The 22,500-nt window shown below is 37.7% G+C and overlaps 1 protein-coding gene across 2 annotated transcripts in view; it reads right to left on the bottom strand.

Annotated features, from left to right (window-relative positions):
• LOC118798145 (proto-oncogene vav-like) overlaps positions 1-22,358 on the bottom strand; it is a 66,696-nt gene extending 44,338 nt beyond the window's left edge. For both annotated transcript variants that reach the window (XM_036557497.1, XM_036557499.1), the window contains exons 1-3: positions 21,181-22,358; positions 18,637-18,753; positions 22-138 (exon numbers count right to left, since the gene is read on the bottom strand). In XM_036557497.1, the coding sequence (XP_036413390.1) occupies positions 22-138; positions 18,637-18,753; positions 21,181-21,267 (321 nt within the window). In that variant the 5' untranslated portion in view covers positions 21,268-22,358. The remainder of the gene's footprint in view (positions 1-21; positions 139-18,636; positions 18,754-21,180) is intronic.
• Positions 22,359-22,500: the final 142 nt, after the last annotated feature.

Raw genomic sequence — 22,500 nt, 5'->3', positions numbered from 1 at the left:
AGGTGTAAAAAATTCTCAGACCTTGCCGAAATCTCGTACGTCGAACAGGTCGAAGGCCTCGAACAGCTCACTCTTCTTAATCCCAAATCTCTCATGGCATGCACTCAGAAATGTTCTGATGTTCTTCAGACACAGGAACTGCACAGAAACACGCAATTTAATGATTGAATGGTCTTTACATAGTAATTACACAGTAGTTGCACAGTTATTACACAGTAATACACTTAATACACACTACAAATGCTCATACAATGTACAAACACACACATAAGCACATAAAGACACATACGCCTGCCTTAGGTGCTTTAGCAACTGCTTTGCAACATCCTAGTAGCCACCCAGAATACCATGGCAACTATCTATCAATACCAAAGCAATGATCTAGCCACTGCCTAACAACAACCCATTGATGCCCTAGCAACCAGCTGGAATATCATATCAACTGCATAGCGACACCCTAGCAACCAACTGCAATGCCATAGCAACCATCTAGCACCACCCATCAACTACTGTACCTAAGATATTAGGGATGCATTGATACTGATACTGGTATCGGGTCGATACTGCGCTCATTTACTCATACTAATAAAAATTTAATACCAACTTTCCGATACCAGCTGATACTTAAATGGTTCTTCAAACTGATGGAGAATATGTTCTATTTGGTTGTATATTTGGTGCTATATAGAACCCTTTTCAAAAAGCGTCTACATAGAGCCATACACAACACATTCTCCATCAGTCTGAAGAACCATTTCACCATGCAAAGAACCATTTAAACATGTTTCTATATAGAACTCATGGTTCACTGCCATTCCTAAAGAACCTTTACAGAACCATCCTTTGAAGTGTGTACAGAAAGAGATGAGAAGACTGCAGTCTTACTAAAGGAAAGGAGCTCAAACAAAATGGTTCAAACGCAAAAATACTAATAATCATAAAATTTAAAAGAAAGAAAAAAGAAAGAAGGAAAGAAAAGAAACAGAATGTCCAGTCCAGTCTTTGTAGTATTAAGATCATATTAACTGCTGGAGGTAGTGTTTGATATTATGCTCACTCTGCACTTTAAAAAGATGGTTCTTCAAGGGTTCTTTAGTAAAGAAAATGGTTCTATATAGAACCATGAACACTCAAAGAGCCCAATGCATGATTAAAGGGTTCTTTGCATCATGAAAACATTTTTCAGACCGATAGAGAATGTGTTGCATATGGTTCTATGTAGAACCTTTTCAAAAATGGTTCTATATAGCACCAAAAAGGGTTCTGCTATTGTTACAAGCTTGACATTGTAAAAATAGAGGAGCTCTTTTTGGTGCTATATAGAACCATCTACAATACATTCATTCAGATTGATGGAGAATGTGCTGTAGATGTTTCTGTATAGAACCTTTTTGGAAAGGGTTCCATTTAGCACCAAAAAAGGATTCTTCTTTTGTTACAATGCCAAGCTTGTAACAATAGAAGAACCCATTTTGTTGCTATATAGAACCATGTACAACACATTCTCCATCAAGAAGCATTTCACCACGCAAGGAATCATTTAATCATGCAGGATTAATGATTCTATGTTAACAATTCTATATAAAGCCATTTTCTTTACTAAAGAACCCTTGAAGAGCCATCTTTCTTAAGGGTGTAGTATTTAAAGGTTCTGCAAATGCTTCTGTGGCATGTTTCAAATTTTGTTTTTTAAGAAAATGAGTTACTTTGGATATAGCACCATAAAGGGTTCTGCTTTTGTTAAAAGCTTGACATTGTAAACAATATAGAAACCCCTTTGGATGTTATATAGAACCACATACAACACATTTTCCACCAATCTGAATCAATTTCACCATGCAAAGAACCAATTATGCATGGAAATGGTTCTATACACTCACGAACTCATGGTTTTATACAGAACCATTGCCTTCACTAAAGAACCCTTGAAGGACCATTTTTAAGTGTGTAACAATGAACATGTCCCAAGAGCCTACGTCAAATACATCTTTTTAATTAATAATACAGAAGCTACACATTCTAAAACAAGCTGCTATTACTTTTCAGTTTGCACAGTAAGTTGATGTAAACAGTGTATAGTTTTACCGGAAACTTCAGTTGTTGAGTGTCCAGTACGGATGGCAGGGTTGCTCACTGTCCCCACTGCCATTGACTACTGACAAACACACTGGTTCAACTCGTTTGGGACAACAGCCACGTTTAAAGCCTGATGGTCCATTAATAATAATACCTCAGTCTGAATTTAATATGTAAACACCTCTGTCAGAATAGTCTAGTCCAATTGAGGCCATTCGGAATACAATTTCTATCCAACTGAATAAGGTGGGTGGTCCTAAATAGCCTGTAAACACCTGAATCCAATTACGTTCCCAATCGGAAAGTTTAAATACGTTCTGCCGATGTGCTTTTGTGTCATAACGGTAGTTTATAATGTAGCGGGAGCAGAAACTGGTCAGCAGAGGAGACGAAGTTTATGCTTCAGACTTTAAAAGACTTAAAAATAGTCCACAGGATAGATGGATGGCCTCAGAATGCGGCAGGATGTAACGTCTTCCTCTCGTCGCTTCTTTATTAAGGACATGTGAAGCATGTTTTCTTGAGTTAAGTGCACCAACTGAAAACTCAGCTAACTCGCTGCTGCTCGTCTCACTCTGACTGGATGCTCGTTGTCATGGTACTGTCTACACTAAGCGGTTCTCTACGCATGCATGTAATTTTGAATCAGATTACTCGTAGTGAGCATGTAAACGGAAATTTTCATCTGATTGTTGAGTAGAGTGAGAATAAAAACACCTCAGTCTTAATCTGCAATCTTTGCAGCACTAACACTCTTAAAAAAGAAAAGGGCTCTCCAGCATAATGGCCTGCTGGTATGATAAGGTCAGCACCCCGCTAACTGTTTGCCACTGCTGGTCGACCCTCAGACCACCCAAATTACTGTCCTGCATAAAAGATCTAACTAGTTTTTAATCTCCCTAAACAGATTTTAAATAGACAGAGACTTTTATTTTAGAAAATATTAATAAAATATTAGACAAATATTACAAACAACTGAGAAAAAAAAAATATGACCTAATATAAAACAATTTCGTAGAAAAGGTTGTTGCTGACACTGAACTGGATTAAAATGATTTACTAAGCTAATTTACAAAGTGTAACTAAAGAAATGAAGGAAGGAAAAATCAGTAAATTGGACTGTGAGTAGAAAATGAGTGACGATAAGAGGAATTTTGTCTAATACTCTGCTGAAACACCGGTGGGCCTTCTGGAAAATGCTGAGCAAAATGCCAGTGGACCACCAGCTTTGCCATCAGCAACCCAACAGTGGTCCACTATCCTCCAGCTATAGGGTCTATACAGAACCATGACCACTCAAAGAAGTCTTTGCATGATTAAGTGGTTCCTTGCATGGTGAAATGGTTCTTCAGACTGATGAAGAATGTGTTGTAGATGGTTCTATATAGAACGTTTTTGAAAAGGGTTCTATGTAGCACCAAAAAGGGTTCTTCTATTGTTACAAGCTTGACATTGTAACAATAGAAGAACCCTCTCTGGTGCTCTATAGAACCACAAACAACAGATTCTACATCAATCTGAGGAACTCTTTTATGATGCAAAGAACCATTTAATCATGAAAAGGGTTCTTTGAGTGTTCATGGTTCCGTACAGAGCCATTTTCTTTATTAGAGAACCCTCAAAGAATCGTTTTAAGAGTGTAGCATTTAATGTGAAAGTTTGCTTCTGTGTTGTGTGTTAAAGTTTGTGATCTGTTGCTTCGAACAAGTTTAGTTTCATGGTTTAACTGATGATGGAGAAAAACAGCTACAGATGTTTCTGCACCTTTAAGACTGATATATCATCACTGTCTGAACAGAACCATCTCCAAAATGGTTCTCAGGAAAAAAACATTATGATCTTATTATGGAATCAAATATAAATAAAATGTTTTTAGTTGAACAATTTCTATTAATTTATTAGTGTATATGAGAGTATATACTCCAACACAAAGGTGAGAGAGAGATGTAGAGACATAGAGGAAAAGAGAGAGAGATTGAGAGAGAGAGAGAGAGAAAGACAGAAGTGGAGAGAGAGAAATAGAGAGAGTGAGAAGAGAGAGAGAGAGAGAATGAGAGAGAAAGAACAGAGAGAAAGAATATACAGAGGGAATATATACAGCAAAAGAATAGAAGAGAGGGAAAGAAGAGAGGGAATAGAGAGAATAGAAAGAGGGAGAGAAAGAGAAGAGGAAAAAGACATATATATGTATGTATGTGTGTATATATATATATATATATATATATATATATATATATATATATATATATATAAGGAGATATTAAGAGAGAACAGAAAAAGGAGAGAGAACAGAGAGAGAGAAAGAGAATAGAGAAACATAATAGAGAGAGTGAGAAAGACAGTAAAAGAGAATAGGGAGAGAGACAATAGAGAGAATAAAGAGAGAATAGAGATAAACGAGAGAGAAAGAGAGAGAGAGAGAGAGAGAGAGAGAGAGAGAGAGAGAGAACAGAGAGAGAGAACAGAGAGAGAATAGAGATAAATGAGAGAGAGAGAGAGTGAGAGAGAGAACAGAGAGAGAACAGAGAGAGAGAACAGAGAGAGAATAGAGGGAGAATAGAGGGAGAGAGAATAGAGAGAGAATAGAGATAGAGAGAGAGTGTGTGTGTGTGTGAGAGAGAGAACAGAGAGAGAGAGAGAGAGAGCAGTAGCTCTTCCTGTATGTGTGAGCGAGTGAGGAAGTTAATTTGAGAAAGGGGAAGTGCAAAGCGACGCTGTGGTGAACGAGTGTGAGCTGCTGCACTATAATAATCGGCTCAAACTCTCTCGCTCACCATTAACGGTAAACTATTCGTCTGAGCTCCGTTTCTCCGTCTGTTAGAACCTCATACAGACCACCTGATCGAGTCTGTAGATCTGAGTCTGTAGATCTGAGTCTGTAGATCTAGTCTGTAGATCTGAGTCTGTAGATCTGAGTCTTTAGATCTGAGTCTTTAGATCTGAGTCTGTAGATCTGAGTCTTTAGATCTAGTCTGTAGATCTGAGTCTTTAGATCTAGTCTGTAGATCTGAGTCTGTAGAACTGAGTCTGTAGATCTGAGTCTTTAGATCCGAGTCTTTAGATCTAGTCTGTAGATCTGAGTCTGTAGATCTGAGTCTTTAGATCTGAGTCTGTAGATCTGAGTCTGTAGATCTGAGTCTAAAGATCTGAGTCTGTAGATCTGAGCCTTTAGATCTGAGTCTGTAGATCTGAGTCTGTAGATCTGAGTCTATAGATCTGAGCCTGTAGATCTGAGCCTTTAGATCTGAGCCTTTAGATCTGAGCCTTTAGATCTGAGTCTGTAGATCTGAGTCTGTAGATCTGAGTCTGTAGATCTGAGTCTGTAGATCTGAGCCTTTAGATCTGAGTCTGTAGATCTGAGTCTGTAGATCTGAGTCTTAGATCTGAGTCTTTAGATCTGAGTCTGTAGATCTGAGTCTGTAGATCTGAGTCTGTAGTCGGAGTCTAAGATCGGAGTCTGTAGATCTGAGCCTTTAGATCTGAGTCTGTAGATCTGAGTCTGTAGATCTGAGCCTTTAGATCTGAGTCTTTAGATCTGAGTCTGTAGATCTGAGTCTGTAGATCTGAGTCTTTAGCCCTGATCAGTTCATACTGATCTCCACTCAGCACAGCATACCATCGTACTGAACGCACCTGAGTCCTGTTTACCTCTGAAACATCATGACTTCAGCCTCTGAAACATCTCCTGATGTGATGATGTCACTGTGCACCAGTGAGCGGGAAACATGTTACCAATAAAACCATCTTTAACCGCCTCCACTGATCATGGAGAGGGTCCGCTAAACCGGCCCTGTGTGTGTGTGCGAGTGTGTGTGTGAAGGGAAACCCTGCAGTCTCTCTGTAACCACGGAAACTCCATCTGTAAAGGAGGAAGTGAAGTGGCTTAAACTGACCAGATTAAAGACATTAAACTGCACGTTTATTGTATTATTAGTACTGACTTATTATAAGTAACTGTTCAGCAATTAATTCAGTATCTACTATGAATTATTCAGTAACCACTATGAATTATTCAGTGTCTACTATGAATTATTCAATAACCACCATGAATTTTTCAGTGTCTACTATGAATTATTCAGTAACCACTATGAATTAATCAGTATCTACTATGAATTATTCAATAACCACCATGAATTTTTCAGTGTCTACTATGAATTATTCAGTATCTACTATGGATTGTTCAATAACCACTATGAATTCTTCAGTATCTACTATGAATTATTCAATAACCACTATGAATTATTCAATAACCACTATGAATTATTCAGTAACTACTATGAATTATTCAGTATCTACTATGGATTGTTCAATAACCACTATGAATTCTTCAGTATCTACTATGAATTATTCAATAACCACTATGAATTATTTAGTATCCACTATAAATTGTTCAGTAAGCACTATGAATTATTCAGTATCCACTATAATTTATTCAATAACCACTATGAATTATTCAGTATCCACTATGAATTATTCAGTAACTACTATGAATTGTTCAGTATCTACTATGGATCCTTCAGTAACCAGTATTAATTTATTCAATATCTACTATAAATAATTCAACAACCATTCAAGGTAAAACAGCAAAAAACTTTTGCTTTTCATCATCTACGGTACATAATATCATTAAAAGACTCAGAGAATCTGGAGAAATCTCTGTATGTAAGGGACAAGGCCAAAAACCAGTATATGCTGTCCGTGATCTTTGGGCCCTCAGGCAGCACTGGATTAAAAACAGACATGATTCTGTAGAGGAAATCACTGCATGGGCTCAGAAACACTTCTGAAAACACTGTCTGTGAAAACAGTTCATCACTGCATCTATAAATGCAAGTTAAAACTCTAAAATGCAAAGAAGAAAGCATATATAAACAGGATCCAGAAATGCTGCCGCCTTCTCTGGGCCTGAGCTCATTTAAAATGGACTGAAAATGGAATGGATTTGAAACTCTTTTTGGAAATCATGGACACTGTGTCCTCCTGGCTAAAGACCACTCAGCTTGTTATCAGTGTACAGTTCAAAAGCCAGTATTCATGATGGTATAGGGGGGGCATTAGTGCACATGGCATGGGTGACGTGAACATCTTTGAAGGCACCATTAATGCTGAACGATATATACATGTTTTGGAGTAATGTGCTGCCATCCAGATGACGTCTTTTTCAGGGAAGGCCTTGATTATTTCAGCAAGACAACATCATATCACATTCTGCATGTATTACAACAGCATTGCTGCATATTAAAAGAGTCCAGGTGCTAAACTGACCTGCCTGCAGTCCAGACCTGTCACCACTGAAAACATTTGGCACATTATTAAATGAAAAATACAACAAATGAGCCGGTGAACTACTGAGCAGCTGAAATCCTGTATGAAACAAGAACAGGAAAACATTTCACTCTCAAAACTACAGCAAGTGTCTCCTCAGTTCCTAAACACTTACAGAGTGCTGTTAAAGAAGAGGTGATAAACAGGCCCCCGTCCCAACTTTTTTGGAACATGTTGTTGGCATCAAATTCAAAATGGGCATATATTTTTCAAAAAACAATAAAATTTCTCAGTTTCAACATTTGATATGTTGTCTTTGCATGATTTTCAATTAAATATATGGTTTACATGATTTGCACATCATTGAATTTTGTTTTTATTTACATTTTGCACAGTGTCCCAACTTTTTTGGAAATGGGGTTGTACTATAATTTATTGAATAATCACTATGAGCGAAGGAGCAGAGATTAAAACAGCGTTCATTAGCATGTTAGCATTAGCCACAATGTTTGCTAGTTAAGCTAACTGGTCATCAGCAAATACGTCATGTTATTCTGAGAGATATGGCTCCATTCGCTCATTCGTTTTCTTAAACGTGAGGCACATTATCAGTATATTAATGTTAGCTTGCTAGTTACAGCTAATTTTAGCCAGCTAACGATATATTACTGTTAGTTAGCTAATTAGCTGTAAAGCGTGATGAATACAGTATTTAGTGCAGTATCATTCTTTAATCTAACATTCGTTGCCCTCAGAACAATGTCTACATTTTTTCTCATTTGATTTTGACATCATTTAAAAATGCCAGTTGTTTATACATTGTGTGCAAATTTTATGAGGAAATGACCCAAAATTACTTGGACAAAACGTCTGGTTCCATTGACTTACATTAAAATTAATGTATGTTTTTTCCTTCTCCTGTAAAGTTACCATTTTTTAGATATGAGGTTTTGTTTAACTTCAACTGTTCTTCATTTGTTTCTGAATAAAATAAAGATATTAAATTATTTTCCTTTATGTTTGGCTTCATAACCAAGCTACCAAACAGCCATCTGACTCTGAAGAATCCATCAGTTGAAATGGGATCGTTTGACGTGGCTTTATCACAGTATGTTATCAGCGCTGAGGGTCAGGGAGTGCGCAGGTCTGAGATCAGATCGAGGTCTGGGAAGATGAGTGTTGTGTAAGTCCAGTGAAACGCAGTGTGATGTAAGAGTCGAGCAGCTGAAGTTGCGTGAGGGTCTCGGCACTGAAAGGGTAATGACCTTTCAGGCCTGCTGTGACGAATCTGACACGAGATGAATCAACTGAGGAAACCAGCCTGTTTCTCAACCACACACTGCAGAGGCTTTCCCAGCCTTACACGCAGAGAGAGAGAGAGAGAGAGAGAGAGAGAGAGAGAGAATAGGGAGAGAGAGAGAAAGAGAGAGAGCAAGATACACAGAGAGAGAGAGACAGAGAGAGAGAGAGAAAGAGAGAGAGAGACAGGGAGAGAGACAGAGAGAGAGAGAGAGACAGAGAGAGAAAGACAAACCAGCTCTTCACTGCAACGCTGAGTTCATTTTCTTATCTGAGAGATAATAACACACACACACACACACACACACACACACTCACACACACACACACACACACCATATACACACCCTCTCACTAGTAGTATTAGTAGTAATAGTAGCAGAAGTAATAGTATTAGTAGTATTGGTAGTAGCAGTAGTAGTAATAGTAGTTGTAGTAACAGTAAGAGTATTATTAGTAGTACTAGTTGTAGTACTAGTATTATTATTGTAATTATTATTAGTAGTAGTTTTAGTAGTAGTAGCAACAGTAGTAGTAATAGTAGCAGTAGTAATAGTATTAGTAGTATTAGTAGTAATAGTAGCAGAAGTAATAGTATTAGTGGTATTGATAGTAGCAGTAGTAATGTTATTGTTATACTTACTAATAGAAATATAAATGTAGTCAGCATTATTATAATAATTGTAATTATTATTAGTAGTAGTTTTAGTAATAGTAGTAGAAGTAGTAGTTTAATTATAGTGAGTACTAGTTGCAGTAGTAATAGTATTAGTGGTATTGGTAGTAGTAGTAGTAGTAATAGTAGTACTAGTAGTAGTACTAGTATTATTATTATTAGTAGCAGTAGTAGTATTAGCAATAGTAATGTTATTGTTACACTTACTAGTAGAAATATAAATGTAGTCAGCTTCATTATAATAATTGAAATTATTATTAGTAGTAGTTTTAGTAATAGTAGTAGAAGTAGTAGTTTAATTATAGTGATAACGTTTTTGTCATTAGTACTATTGTATTTGTCCTGTTTACAATAATTGTAGGTTACATTGTTTTTACTGCACTATTATTTCGGTGGGCCCAAAGTTTTATTACGTGCTTCTATAATCTAAGAATAGCTCAGCCAGTTTACACTGAAGTCGCTGTAGTTACTGAATAATTAGCCTTATTATATAATCAGCCTGTGATTTTAAGGGCTAAATTGTACTTTATTATTAAATATTATTATAATCACTGGGCTGCTGTTCAGTGTAAGCTGAACTGAATCAGTAGAATTCTTGATGTTGCTGTAAAAGTTCTGGGGTTTTCCTGCTGATTCAGCTCATAACAGCTTCTTAACACTTAGACATTGACAGTTATTACCGTCTGCTTTAATATTCAAATTATTTATCACTTATACGACACATATAACTGTAAAGACAGTTCTGTGATGATACGATGAGTTGATTAACAGGTCTTCACCAAATTCTAATCATACTAAAACATCTCTTCTGACTGAAAGTTTAGAATCTGCTCAGTTTCTCAGTTTCAATGAGGTGCAAGTCAGAAATCATTCAGATAAAATTACAGCATAACTTTAGCAGCGTTAATAACTGGCTTCTTAGACTGGAGATAACAAGCTGTAGTTTAGCAAGGAGGACCTTTTCCTTCCCTCTTCAAAGGCACAAAGACTGAATGTAGCTCTGAAAGTTAATAGGTCATTACGCTACTTTTCAAAATCCAATTTCAACATTCAAGGTTGCAGGGAAATCACAAAATAGCGTAAACAGGTGGAAAAATGCATCATTAAACAAGCAATTCTGTTGCTCCAAAGCTGCTACAGCTAAGCTTAGCTACGTCATATCCATAGTTGCCACAAAGGCAGTAGATTACAACAACATGGTTTTGGTTTCTGAGATTGGCACATACAAAAGTTCGAAAGTGATGTTATGCATTTGTACATACATTTATGGCAACTATACAGCAGCACTAGCTTAGCACTAAAGCCACAAAAAACGATCTTTTCCCTTCCCAAACTGTGGGTGAAGAAACCTTAGCAAGGTTGTTTAAACTGTTCTTAATGTTAACAAACAAATTTATAACACTGTGTAGACTCTAAACAGCTAGGTAGCGACCCAATCTTAGCAATACATCTGTTAGCTGGTTAGTCCACCAGCAATCTTGCTAGCTAACTAATCAGCTACCTAATTATCTAGAAATATTGCCATTAGTTAGTTACCCAGCAAACTTGCTAAGATTATGCGTACAGATCTCTGAAGTCGTGAGTCATTATGTAGTTGGCGTTGTGAGCATGATAGGAACTTTAATTATGAGCAAAATTTTATATGGGGAAAATGAACACCAGGAAAATCGCTACTGTCGCATCTTGTGGCAAACAAAAATGTTCCAAAGCTGCTCTGCATTAAGAGGTTGTTAAAGAGTCAAAATACGAATGTTGCTACATGTAAGCTAACACTGAGTGTGCTTACATGCACTCCATAATCTGATAACTGCAGAAAATTAGATTTTGTCCATAATCAGATCAACGCACTTACATGCTCTTGAACAATCAGATAATGGGGAAACTCCGGATCTACATGAGTCAGGCAGTAATCAGATTTCTGCTTTACAACCAGCTGATAAACTCACAGAAGAAGACGTGACGTAAACATAATGTAAAACTCAAACTTCATGCCACAGCTTTTTTTTAAACATCGCAACACATTTTCTACCTGAAAATATAAACATACATCATCTAGAAGATGAAGAATATTTAAATCCTTTATTTCGTCAAGCATGTAGTCAGTTTCAGCATCACTCCAAAAGTGTTTCGCTGTGTCCCGTGGCGATGCTGCTCACTTATTCCCGGTACCGCCGTCTGTTTTCACACAGACTCAGACTGAGAAATCCGAAAGAAATCAGAGTAAGTGTTCACATGTACTGAGAAATCTGATTACTGAGATAAATCCTACCTCTTTATCAGATTTTCTTTCTGGACCTTACTCTGATCTAGGAAATCAGAGTGTGCTGTTCACACGACCATTTGAATAATCAGATAACTGCAGAAATTATTGAGGACATGTAAACACACTCACTGCTGAGCACTGAGCTGACATAATAAGACTGGCTTCACCAAAATACTCCACACAAAGCAGCAAGCTTTGTCCGGATGGTAGTTTAGAGGTTGGGTGGTTTTAGGCTGGTTTCCAGTCATGCTAGTGTTCTAATAATGCTACCCTGCTAGAACCAGTATGCCTGAAAACCAGCATATCGCTGCTGTCAGAAGAAAACCTCGTATCTCCAAAATGGTAACTTTACAGGAAAAGGTTAAAACCTACTTTACTTTTAATGTAAGTCAATGGAACCAGACTTTTGCCAAGTCATTTTGGGCCATTTCTTTTGGTCCATTTATCATGAAACTTACATATGGTACAACATAAAGAGCAACAGGTATTTTCAAATTCTGTCAAAAACTGAAAAACGACAAAAACAGAGATACGAGCATAGATCAGCTTAGACCAGCATTTAATTGGCTCCAGTACGGACTATGTGATTCAAACATGAGCTAATGTGCTGTTGTCAAAAACCTCAATATCAAAAAAATTCGAAACAGTTCTTGATAAGTGCATGCTTTTAGCACCAGCAGGTTTGTAAACACTGTCCGTGCCCTGTGCACTCTACATTTCATTCCATGCCAAAGAAGAAGGAAAAGAAACTGGTGTGGCTTGCAGCTTTAAAACTGAAATATCCCCCAAAGAGGATGTATGTTGCTCATAAAAATAGGTTATTTAGCATATAGGATATACATGAGCTGATCACTGCCTTCCACAAGACAGCTGCTGTGCGGCTGCAGGACTTCCCCAACCCTGCAATGCACGGGCAGCCCACAGTCTCTCCACCACCGCACCCTCCCCCAGCCTTACCCGTCTGATATTCACCTCGGCTGACGCCGTGATTTGGCTCTCCTCCAGCTTTCAGACACAAGTCACTGAGTTTGCTACACAAAACCTTTACTGTTGTGTTGCTATACAGGTCTCTGTGCTTAACTCTTCACTGTCTACACCTTCAGAAAAGACGATATAGTTCATTATATCAGCATCGCTAACCTCAGGCCACAATTTCACTTTCAACCCCGAGGGATGGGGCAGCGTCCAACACACTCACCACAGCTTGTTGTTAAGAATCCATCCAGTATTTTGGCCATTTTCATTTAAAAAATTGCAAATCACATCCAGTATTTCACTCATTTAGAAAGTAGGCGCTCTAACCTGTAACCAGAGATGTAAAGAGTACTGAAAATCCCTAGTCTAGTACAAGTACTGTTACTGTAGTGATAATCTACTCAGGTACAAGTGGAAGTATTAAAAAGCACTATGATTTAATTCTACTCCAAAAAATACCGTTACAGGGAAAACTGTACTCAATTACAGTAACGAGAGTAAATGTAATTCGTTACTTACACCTCTGCACGTAACCAAAAACCGGCTATGGCTACAAATCAAAGTTCAGGAAAATTGTGGGTTTAACATTGTTGACATATAACAGTACACCTACTCTTATACGACGACATTTCAGTGCACAGGAGTGTTAGCTTAATTGTAGCATGTATGTAACCATATTCATATTTCAGTGCCTAAATAACCTCATTAATTCACATCAAGTGACACCTGAGAGAAAAATGTATGCTGGGAAAAAAAAACAGGTTTGTAACATTTTTGTTTACTGAAGGTTGCAATAGTGGCAATCTCTGAAAACACTATTAATTTTTTCGTAAATCTAATACTTGATAACTTGGTTGTGTTTTAGCCTCTGATCTTATAAAGACAGCATACTGTTTGAAATTTGGCCACGTTTTAATCTGATACCTGATGATGCTTCTTTAGTTTCTGCACTGAAGCTACAAGGCTAATGCAGCTAACCAGTAATAGAAGCTTATTAGCTATTAGCATGGTGATAACGACATGTGTAACTCATTAAACAGTGACATAGAGCTGTTCAGTAATCTCTAATAGACTTTCTTTGGTGGTTCCTGACACCCTGTTAAGAAACAAAGCTCAGACAAAATTCAGGCTTCAAACGCTGCTACTATTAGCTTAGCATTAAAGCCACAAAATTAATTCTTTGCCTTCCCAGATTTGGGTGAAGAAACCTTAGTGAGATTCTTTAAACAGTGTTCAGACCTTAAACAGCTAGGTAGCAACCTAATCCTGGAAATATTGCTGAGCTGGTTAGTCAGCCAGCAAGCTTGCTAGTTAACAAATCAGCTACCTAATTAACCAGCTATTCTTAGAAATACTGATGTTAGCCAGTTAGTTAGCTAGCAAGCTTACTAAGATTATGCATATAGACCTCTGATGTCGTGAGACAGCAAATTGTTGGGAATTTGGCCGTTGTTTAGTCTGATTTCTGCTGAGCTCTAAGGAATGTAGTCAATCAGCAAAGACACATTTGGTTTGGAAGTTTGCTTCTTTAGTTTCTGCACTGGAACCACGAGGCTAATGCAGCTAACAAGTAATAGTAGCTTATTATTCTTTAGGAAACAACTCAATGAATCATTATGTTTCAAATAGTACTACAATTCGAATCAACATCATTATGACTCTGCAAATAATCATTAAATCTCAAATGTCACCAAAACTCAATTCAATTAGATCAGAATTCTTTAGAAAATGATCAAGATTCAATCAAATCATTAAATCGTAAATGCCACCACAAATCAGCTCAATTAGGATTCTTTAGAAAATGATTTAACACATCATTAAACCTCAAACATCACAATTATATAAGTTCAGTTTTGATACTTAAGAAAGTGATTTAACCAATTATTGAATTTAAAATTTCACTGCAATTCAATATGATTGCAATTCTTTAAAAAATTATTCTGCGAATCATTAAATCTCACAAACATTCATAATTCAAATAGACAATTATTCTTTACAAAATGTTTCAATGAATCATTAAATCTTACATAGTCATAATTAATTTTTTATTGCAATTTTTTGGAAAATGAGTTAACAAATAATTAAATGTCAAAGTTTACTACAGTCGGTTCAATTCAATTTGATTGCAAATAAAAATTGAATCTGAAATACCACTAAGATTCAATTAGATCACAGTTCTTTAGGAAACGATTCAATGAAACATGAAATCTCAAAAAGTAAAAAAAGTAATAGTAGCTTATTAGCAATTAGCATGGTGCTAACTGCATTCTTAAATCATCACACAGTGATGTAGAGTTATCTCTAATAGACTTTCTGTGGTTTCTGACACACTGTTAAGTACAGGCGAAATTCAGGCTGCTACTGTTTTTGGATATGCTAACGTACTGTAGTCCATGTTTACAGACAGCAGTATATCACAGTGTCAGAAACCACATAATCAAGTCTACTAGAGGTAACAACTCCACACGCTTTCAGGCAATTATGTGATGACTTAGCAAACAAATATCGGTCTGCTGGCTTGATAAGGTCGGCACCCCGCCAACCCTGTATGCCGCCAGCCAGATCACTGTCCTACATACAAGGTCTAACTAGTTTTTAATCTCCTCAAACAAATTTTAACCTCTTATTCTCCAGGGTGTATTTGGGTTTGTCCATCTGAATTTACATGCCCAAATCGTAAGGCAAATTATTCAATAACTGCATGAAATAAATATAAATTTTTATTTATTTATTTATTTACTTTGTAAAAGTTCCCCTCAAATTAACAGAACATGTGTTTTATGATACACATATTGCTATATGCTTACAATTTACTGCTGAAAGCCAAAAACTTAGACGCTCTTTGTATTATTTTATGAAAGTCATTTTTACATAGCAGATCACTGAAGAGACGCCATCTGTTTATAGTTTACAGCCCAGATTTGTGGAAAAATGGGTACTTGGGGACTGTGAGCTCAGCTTCTTTTATTATAGGGGTTTAAAATTACATCACCCATCTATTTGACTGGAAAGAAGACAGTTACAGCTCTCACACGACACCCACCTTTTGAATGTAGCTTATGAAATCTGATGGTTATGAAGAATATGACGAAGTGTGTTTTGGAACCACCGGTGGTCCCAAAGAGTTGAAAAGGTTAAACACACACAGTCTTTTATTTTGGAATATAAACTATGAACTGAAGATAACTGCTACAAAAAATAAAGACTAGGCCTAATATAAAATGATTTTGTTGAAAATGTTGGGCTATGTTGGTTACAGCTGCACAACTGGCTTTATTTATCATATTACTGTTAAATTTATTTACTGAATTGCTTTGTGGCATTTTGTCAAACACTCTGCTTAACCACCAATGTGCTGTCTGGAAAATGCTGAGCACAAAGCTATTGGGATGCCAGCTTTGCCATCATTGGGCCAACAGTGGCCTGCTGTCCTCCTGCTATCTGGGAAAGCATGCAGTTTTCACCATGCTAACTGCTGCTAAGCTTGCATTACCTCGTCGTGTGGTTTTGGCTCATCAAGAGTTCTTTTAAGGAGCTTTTCTTTGTGGATGTGTGTGAGACGAAGCCGGCACGTTAACGCAGGAAATAAACTAAAGTGTGCTGAGCGAGCAAGCGTCAGGACCGAGATCAAAAAGTTAGAAAAAATTAAAAAATGCTATCACAGAAAGGAAAGGTAGGAGTTTCCAATGAAGTGGACCATGAATGCATCACGTCGAAGCCTATCTAAATAAACCTAAGCCTGGCGTTAAGCTCAGTTATGAGTTGTGGTTCAGTGGAGCTGATCTGTGCACAGCAGGAAAACGTGAGCGACTTAATAAGGGAGAAAGAGAAATGGAGAAACAGAAGCAGCCATTGAGTGAGAGGTTACCGAGCCGGCTAATGCTGCACATGGTGCAAACTCATCATTAACACATGCACTAATATCTACAGTGTTAAACCAACTGTCAGCACTCATTCTGAACAGCTTCGGCCTCAATAAACTTCATCTGCAGTGCAAATAGCTGCAGTTCAGCATTCAATGCTGGCAGTAGCAGTTAGCAGTTAGCACCACCAATAACCAAAGCTTTTGGAGTTTAGTGTTAAAGAAGTAGTTTGGCGAAAAGCTAATTTTCCTCCTTGCCTCAAATGCAGTCGACTACTGGACTTAAGTACATTAGCATAGCTTAAAATGGTAGCAACCATTTTTAAGCCCGAATGTTAGTCCGTGTTTATAAATAACAGCGTGTTTATACAGTGTCAGAAACCACATAATCAAGTCTGTTAGAGATACGGAGTATATATGTACTTTAGCCATGTAGTTAGCACCATGCTATTTGCTAAAAAGCTACTGCTTTTCTAACTGCTTTTTATGATAAATTAGCCTACTCGAAACAAAAGAAGCAAACTTTAGATCTTTGCTGATCCTATGTTTGGGGTAGGTGAGGTGGGATTCGGGTAAATTTGATTTTTTATTGCTTTAAGGCCATAAAACTAATACAAAGTGATATACAGTTACAGTTAATGCAGCTAAAGCCAATTTAAAATTGTTGTTCAAGCAGCACCACAACAGTGTTCAGTGCAAAACCGATGTCTTTTTGTGCAGAAGAATACAAAATACTTAAACCGTGCAAAACACTTAAATTCAATGCCAAAAACAGAGGAATAAAAAACAACTTAAAACTTTCCAAGCGATAAACAAACAGTTCAGTTTCACTGTATTAAACACTCTGTAATGATCCAACACACTGTAAAAGTGTGTGAGACCTTAGAAATGATTCGGTGCATCATGTGATCTCAAATATTACAAAGATTCAGTTCGATTCAAAGAACATTTTTCAGAGGTGACTGAATGAATCATAAGAATCTCTCATATCACCACAATTCCATTCAATTCCACTGTGATTCTTTAGGAGACAACTCAATGAATCATGTTTCAAATAGTACTACAGTTCGAATCAGCGTCATTATGACTCTGCAAATCATCATTAAATCTCAAATGTCACCACAATTCAATTCATTTAGATCACAATTCTTTAGAAAACAATCAAGATTCAATCATAAATCATAAATGCCACCACAAATCAGCTCAATTCAATTATGATTCTTTAGAAAATGATTCAACACATCATCAAATCTTAAACATCACAATTATATCAGTTCAGTTATGATACTTTAGAAAGTGATTTAACCAATTATTGAATCTAAAATTTCAATATGGTTGCAATTCTTTAGAAAATGATTCAGTGAATCATTAAATCTTACATAGTCGTGCACACACACACACATCATCTAAACCACTTATCCTTCTGGGTCGCTGGAGCCTATCCCAGCTGTCATTGGGCAGAAGGCAGGATACACCCTGGACAGGTCGCCAGTCCATCGCAGGGCAGACAGACAGACATACACATTCACACCTAGGGGCAATTTAGCATCTCCAATTAGCCTGACTGCATGTTTTTGGACTGTGGGAGGAAACCCACGCAGACACGGGGAGAACAGGCAAACTCCACACAGAAATGACCCTGGCCGCCCAGCACCCGGCCAGGAATCGAACCCAGGCCATTCTTGCTGTGAGGCGACTGTGCTACCCACTGCGCCACCGTGCCGCCTCCATAGTTATAATTAAATATAATTGCAATTTTTGGGAAAATTAGTTAAATAATTAAATGTCAGATTTTACTACAGTTTGACTTCAATTCAATTTGGTTACAATTGTTTAAAAACGTCAGTGAGTCATTGAATCTGAAATACCACAAAGATTCAATCAGATCACAGTTCTTTAGGAAACAATTCAATGAAACATGAAATCTGACCTCAAATTTCACCACAAATCAGACTGATTTGATCATTTTGATGTTCAGATTCAGAATCATGTCATACGCTGAAGACACAAATGCAACTGGAGCAACTATTTCCACAGTAAATGGAATATAGACAAAGTTTTATTCACAATATAGTTTGTTTTCTCTGCGCTTATGTTCAAAAATAGCTTGAGAATTTCATTTTGACTAAAAGTCAGCTCGAATTTTATTACACTGAAAGATAATAACCCAAAATTGCCGCTGTCAAATCACCACCTTCCGGTCAGCGATCAGACTCCTACCTGAGACATCTGCGGACGCAGGTTGATCTCCCGCAGGTTGACGGCGTGGGGGAGGAGGTTATTCAGCAGGTGACACAACAGCACGCCATCTCTCAGAGCATGAGCCAGGTCACACACCTACACACACGACAGAGAGATTCAGCACTGTGCAAAGGTTTAGGCGGAATGTTTAAAACCATTTATCTCACCACTGAGTGTGTTTTTTTTGCCAGTTTAACTCTATATAACATTACAGTAAATGCAAATAAACATAAATACAGTAAAAGGAAAAGAAATAAATCTCAGCCTCTTTTCATTCATCATGTTTATTTTATTGTGAGTATTTTTCATAAGACATTTCTAGTAACTGTTACAATTAGCCCCCACTGGCCACCTGTCGCAGTTAATCCCACTTTTGTTGTGCCATTTTTGGCGAAATTGTTCACAAGAGGCACTCAAAAAAATCAAAAGATGTGTAGTTTGTTGGTATAACATAAGTATTAATCTTGGCTCTTGCACCTGTATATATGCACATATATACATCAGTGCGGAACCCCTTCAGAGAAGGTCTACTGATTTCTGTGAAATCAAAAAATGATAAGTAATAGAGTCATTATGCTTGTTGTGTTCAAACTCTGAAACTACTGTGTTACTACTCTTATTTCATTGTTCAAGTTTTGGTTAAAAAAAAAAAAAAAGTGTTAAAATCTTGAAACACCCAACAGAAAATTGTCCAGTTAGGATTGTTTACGATGTGGTGTGAGCCAAGCTGCTCTCCCATCGGCTAGGCTTCCAAAATCTGGACTAACACTAGACGAACTACCAACATGATAAGAAAATGACAGAGGAAGCAACCAATCCTGCTTTGATTTAAAAAAAAAAACATCACTCTAGTCCTTCTGGAAGTTCTAGATATGTCTGAATAGGAGTTGTAGTCTAAGCAGTGTTCCGGTTAGTTGTTAGGAATGGAAAACAGCGGCGGCAGCTTTAGAGTCACTGTAAAACTGATACATACAAGCTCAGATATATGATAATGTCTGTTACAAGCTTTAGATAAAACATATGTAATATGTTAGCTTAGCACTAACATGCTACTAGAATCCCATAGGGGTGCTAGCAGAAACAAGCCTTAAGGAAGAAGTGTTTTTCCTTATTTTTGACCAAATGTTAGGTACTTATATGTACCTTTTCTGTCATGTGCTCAGGTTGTACCCTAAAAGCTTCCTCCTTTTCACCTCCAGCGGCTCCTAAAGACAGTTTTAAACCGACTCCAACTGCAACCCTGAGAGTCGGCCTACATTTCTGTACTTTGATGTACTTAACAACTTCTTTATCAACTGTCAGATCATAAAAAAATCCATTTCCACTCATAAATGAAAAATAGAAATAGACAATGTCTCTGAGCAACTCTGTTAGTTGTTTGAAAAATACATGCATACAGGCTAACGTTCTGTGACTTTTATTGTACTATGCTATGAAGTGGTGGAACTGTAACATTGCTAAATGACGTGGAACCCAAACAGGGACTTTATTCGTGACGATGTCTCTGTCTGCAGGGCAGCAGAGTTTAGGCTGTTTGAATTTGAGTGAAGGTCCATCCTCCAGGAAAGGCGGTACTCCAGGGGGAACATTCTTCCCCAGAACAGCACAGGGGGGTGTCGCTATAGGATTGTATTTACTTAAAAGATGGTAGAACTTTACTCTAGGGTACTGTTCATAAGACTACATGAGACCTGTCATAACTGACATAACCTATTGTGTCTATTAATGCTTATTCAAGTAGGCATGACCTGTCATTAAAGCTACTTTAGCAAACTTTGCTAAAAAATAGCTAATGTAACCTTTATAGTGAATGATGTCCGTTGGAATAAGCACTTGTAATCACTTATGTAGGGTTATGTCAGTTGCCATGACAAGCTTATGTAGATGGTGTCATGTAGCCCTATGAACAGCACCCTACAGTAAAGTGTAACCTAAAAGTTTACTAATAACTCTGAAAACTTTCATTTGTATTTTTTTACCAGACATAAGTGTCTGGCGGAATCTGGTCAGGTGACCTGTCCAGGGTGCCTTCTGCCCAATGAGCGCTGGGATAGGCTCCAGCACCCCCCGCAACCCTAAAAATATGTATATATAGCCTATCCCATATATTGCTGCTGTCGGAAACAAAACCTTTTAACTCCGTTTTTGAATGGAAGTGACCATTTTTCAGTTTTTTGACAGAATTTGAAAACACCTGTTGCCTTTTACGTTGTAAAGAAACGACCCAAAATTACTTGGACCAAAAATTTGGTTCCATTGACTTGCATTAAAAGTAAAGTATGTATTTTTCTTCTCCTGTAAAGTTACCATTTTGGAGATACAAGGTTTTTATCTGACAGCAGCGATATATATATAGACTATATGTGTGTGTGTATATATTTATGTGTACATATTTATATTTGTATATATATATACATACGTACACACACACATGCGCACACACACAGATATATATATATATATCCCCATGCAATCTGATAACTGTGACAAACAAAGATGGTAAATATTCAAATTAATACACACCTGTGCACTGTCCCAGGTCACTCTGTGGTTCTCGGGAAGCACTCTGCACTGGATCAGCCACGACGCACACTGCCTCCACAGCTCCATTGTAACACCTCTAATACAGTCCTACTCTAAAACAACCTACACAGTACCAACATACAGCTTCTAAACACCTAAAATCACTTCTTAATCACCACAGTCACTTCTAAATGACCTCTAAATCACCAACATTGCTTCTAAAATCACTAGAGTCTCTTCTAAATCCACCCCTAAACCACTCCGTAATATATTTTGTCACGTTCTAATCACTAAAATCCCTTGTAAACACTTAAAATCACTCCTAAATCAGTCCTAAATCATTAAAAACTGAAACCTAAAGACGTTGAGTCACTTCTAAGCACCTTCAGCCACTTCGTAATCCCTAAACCTGGTTCCAAATCACTAAAAGTCACCTCGAAAAGCCTTTTGCTGCTTCTGTATACCTTCAGTCACTTCTAAGCCCAGCTACTAAAGTCCAAAAACCAGTACAAATTTAAACTGAGAGAAACGTATGACCTCAGAATAACCAAAACTTTGCCAAAGTCTTTGGAGACCTGCTCAGAGACTTACCAAAAAATGACCTAAAAGGTCAAGAAATGACCCCAAAGGTCAAAAAATCACTCAAAAGTTCAAAATTCACCCAAAGACGTGCCACAAAGTCAGCCGCACTGTGGAGTTAGGAGTCTAAGTCAGATGTAAGACACTTAGCGGCGGCGCAAGCCCAACCATTGTGACACTCGCAGACGACCAACGAAGCGAAGAAAACGACAGCCGGTCAAAAGAGACGAAGAACCGTGTTAGAAACTGCAAACGAAACCAAACCAAACTGTAAACACATCTAAATGTAAATTCAACCTGACCCGAGGCCTCAACTCTCTCGCTCTCTCTCTTTGTCTTTCTCAATGTCTCTCGCTCTCCTGCTCTTTCCCTCTCTTTTGCTCTTTCTCTCTCTCTCCCCTCTCTCTTTGTCTATGTCTCTGTCTCTTTCACTCTCTCCCTCCCCGAATGTCACCTCTTGTGTCTTCAGGTTGTCCGTCTCCTCCTCGCTCGCTCTCTCTCTCCCCCTCTCTCTCTCTCTCTCTCTCTCTCTCTCTCTTTCTCTGTGCTGTCGTTCTCTCAGGGCTGGTGGGTGTATTTTATTGCACGGCTGCAGCAGAGAGGAAGCCTTTCAACTGCACACACAACTTCCTTTTTCCTCACACACACATACGCCCGCATACACACACACATAGACATGAAGACACACTCGTTCTGTACGCTGCAATGGTGTATGTGTTCACAGTGGGGTCTGATATTCAA

Source organism: Colossoma macropomum, unplaced genomic scaffold, assembly GCF_904425465.1.
Source record: "Colossoma macropomum unplaced genomic scaffold, Colossoma_macropomum, whole genome shotgun sequence".
Lineage (NCBI taxonomy): Eukaryota > Metazoa > Chordata > Actinopteri > Characiformes > Serrasalmidae > Colossoma > Colossoma macropomum.
This window is presented reverse-complemented; position numbering and strand designations above follow the sequence as displayed.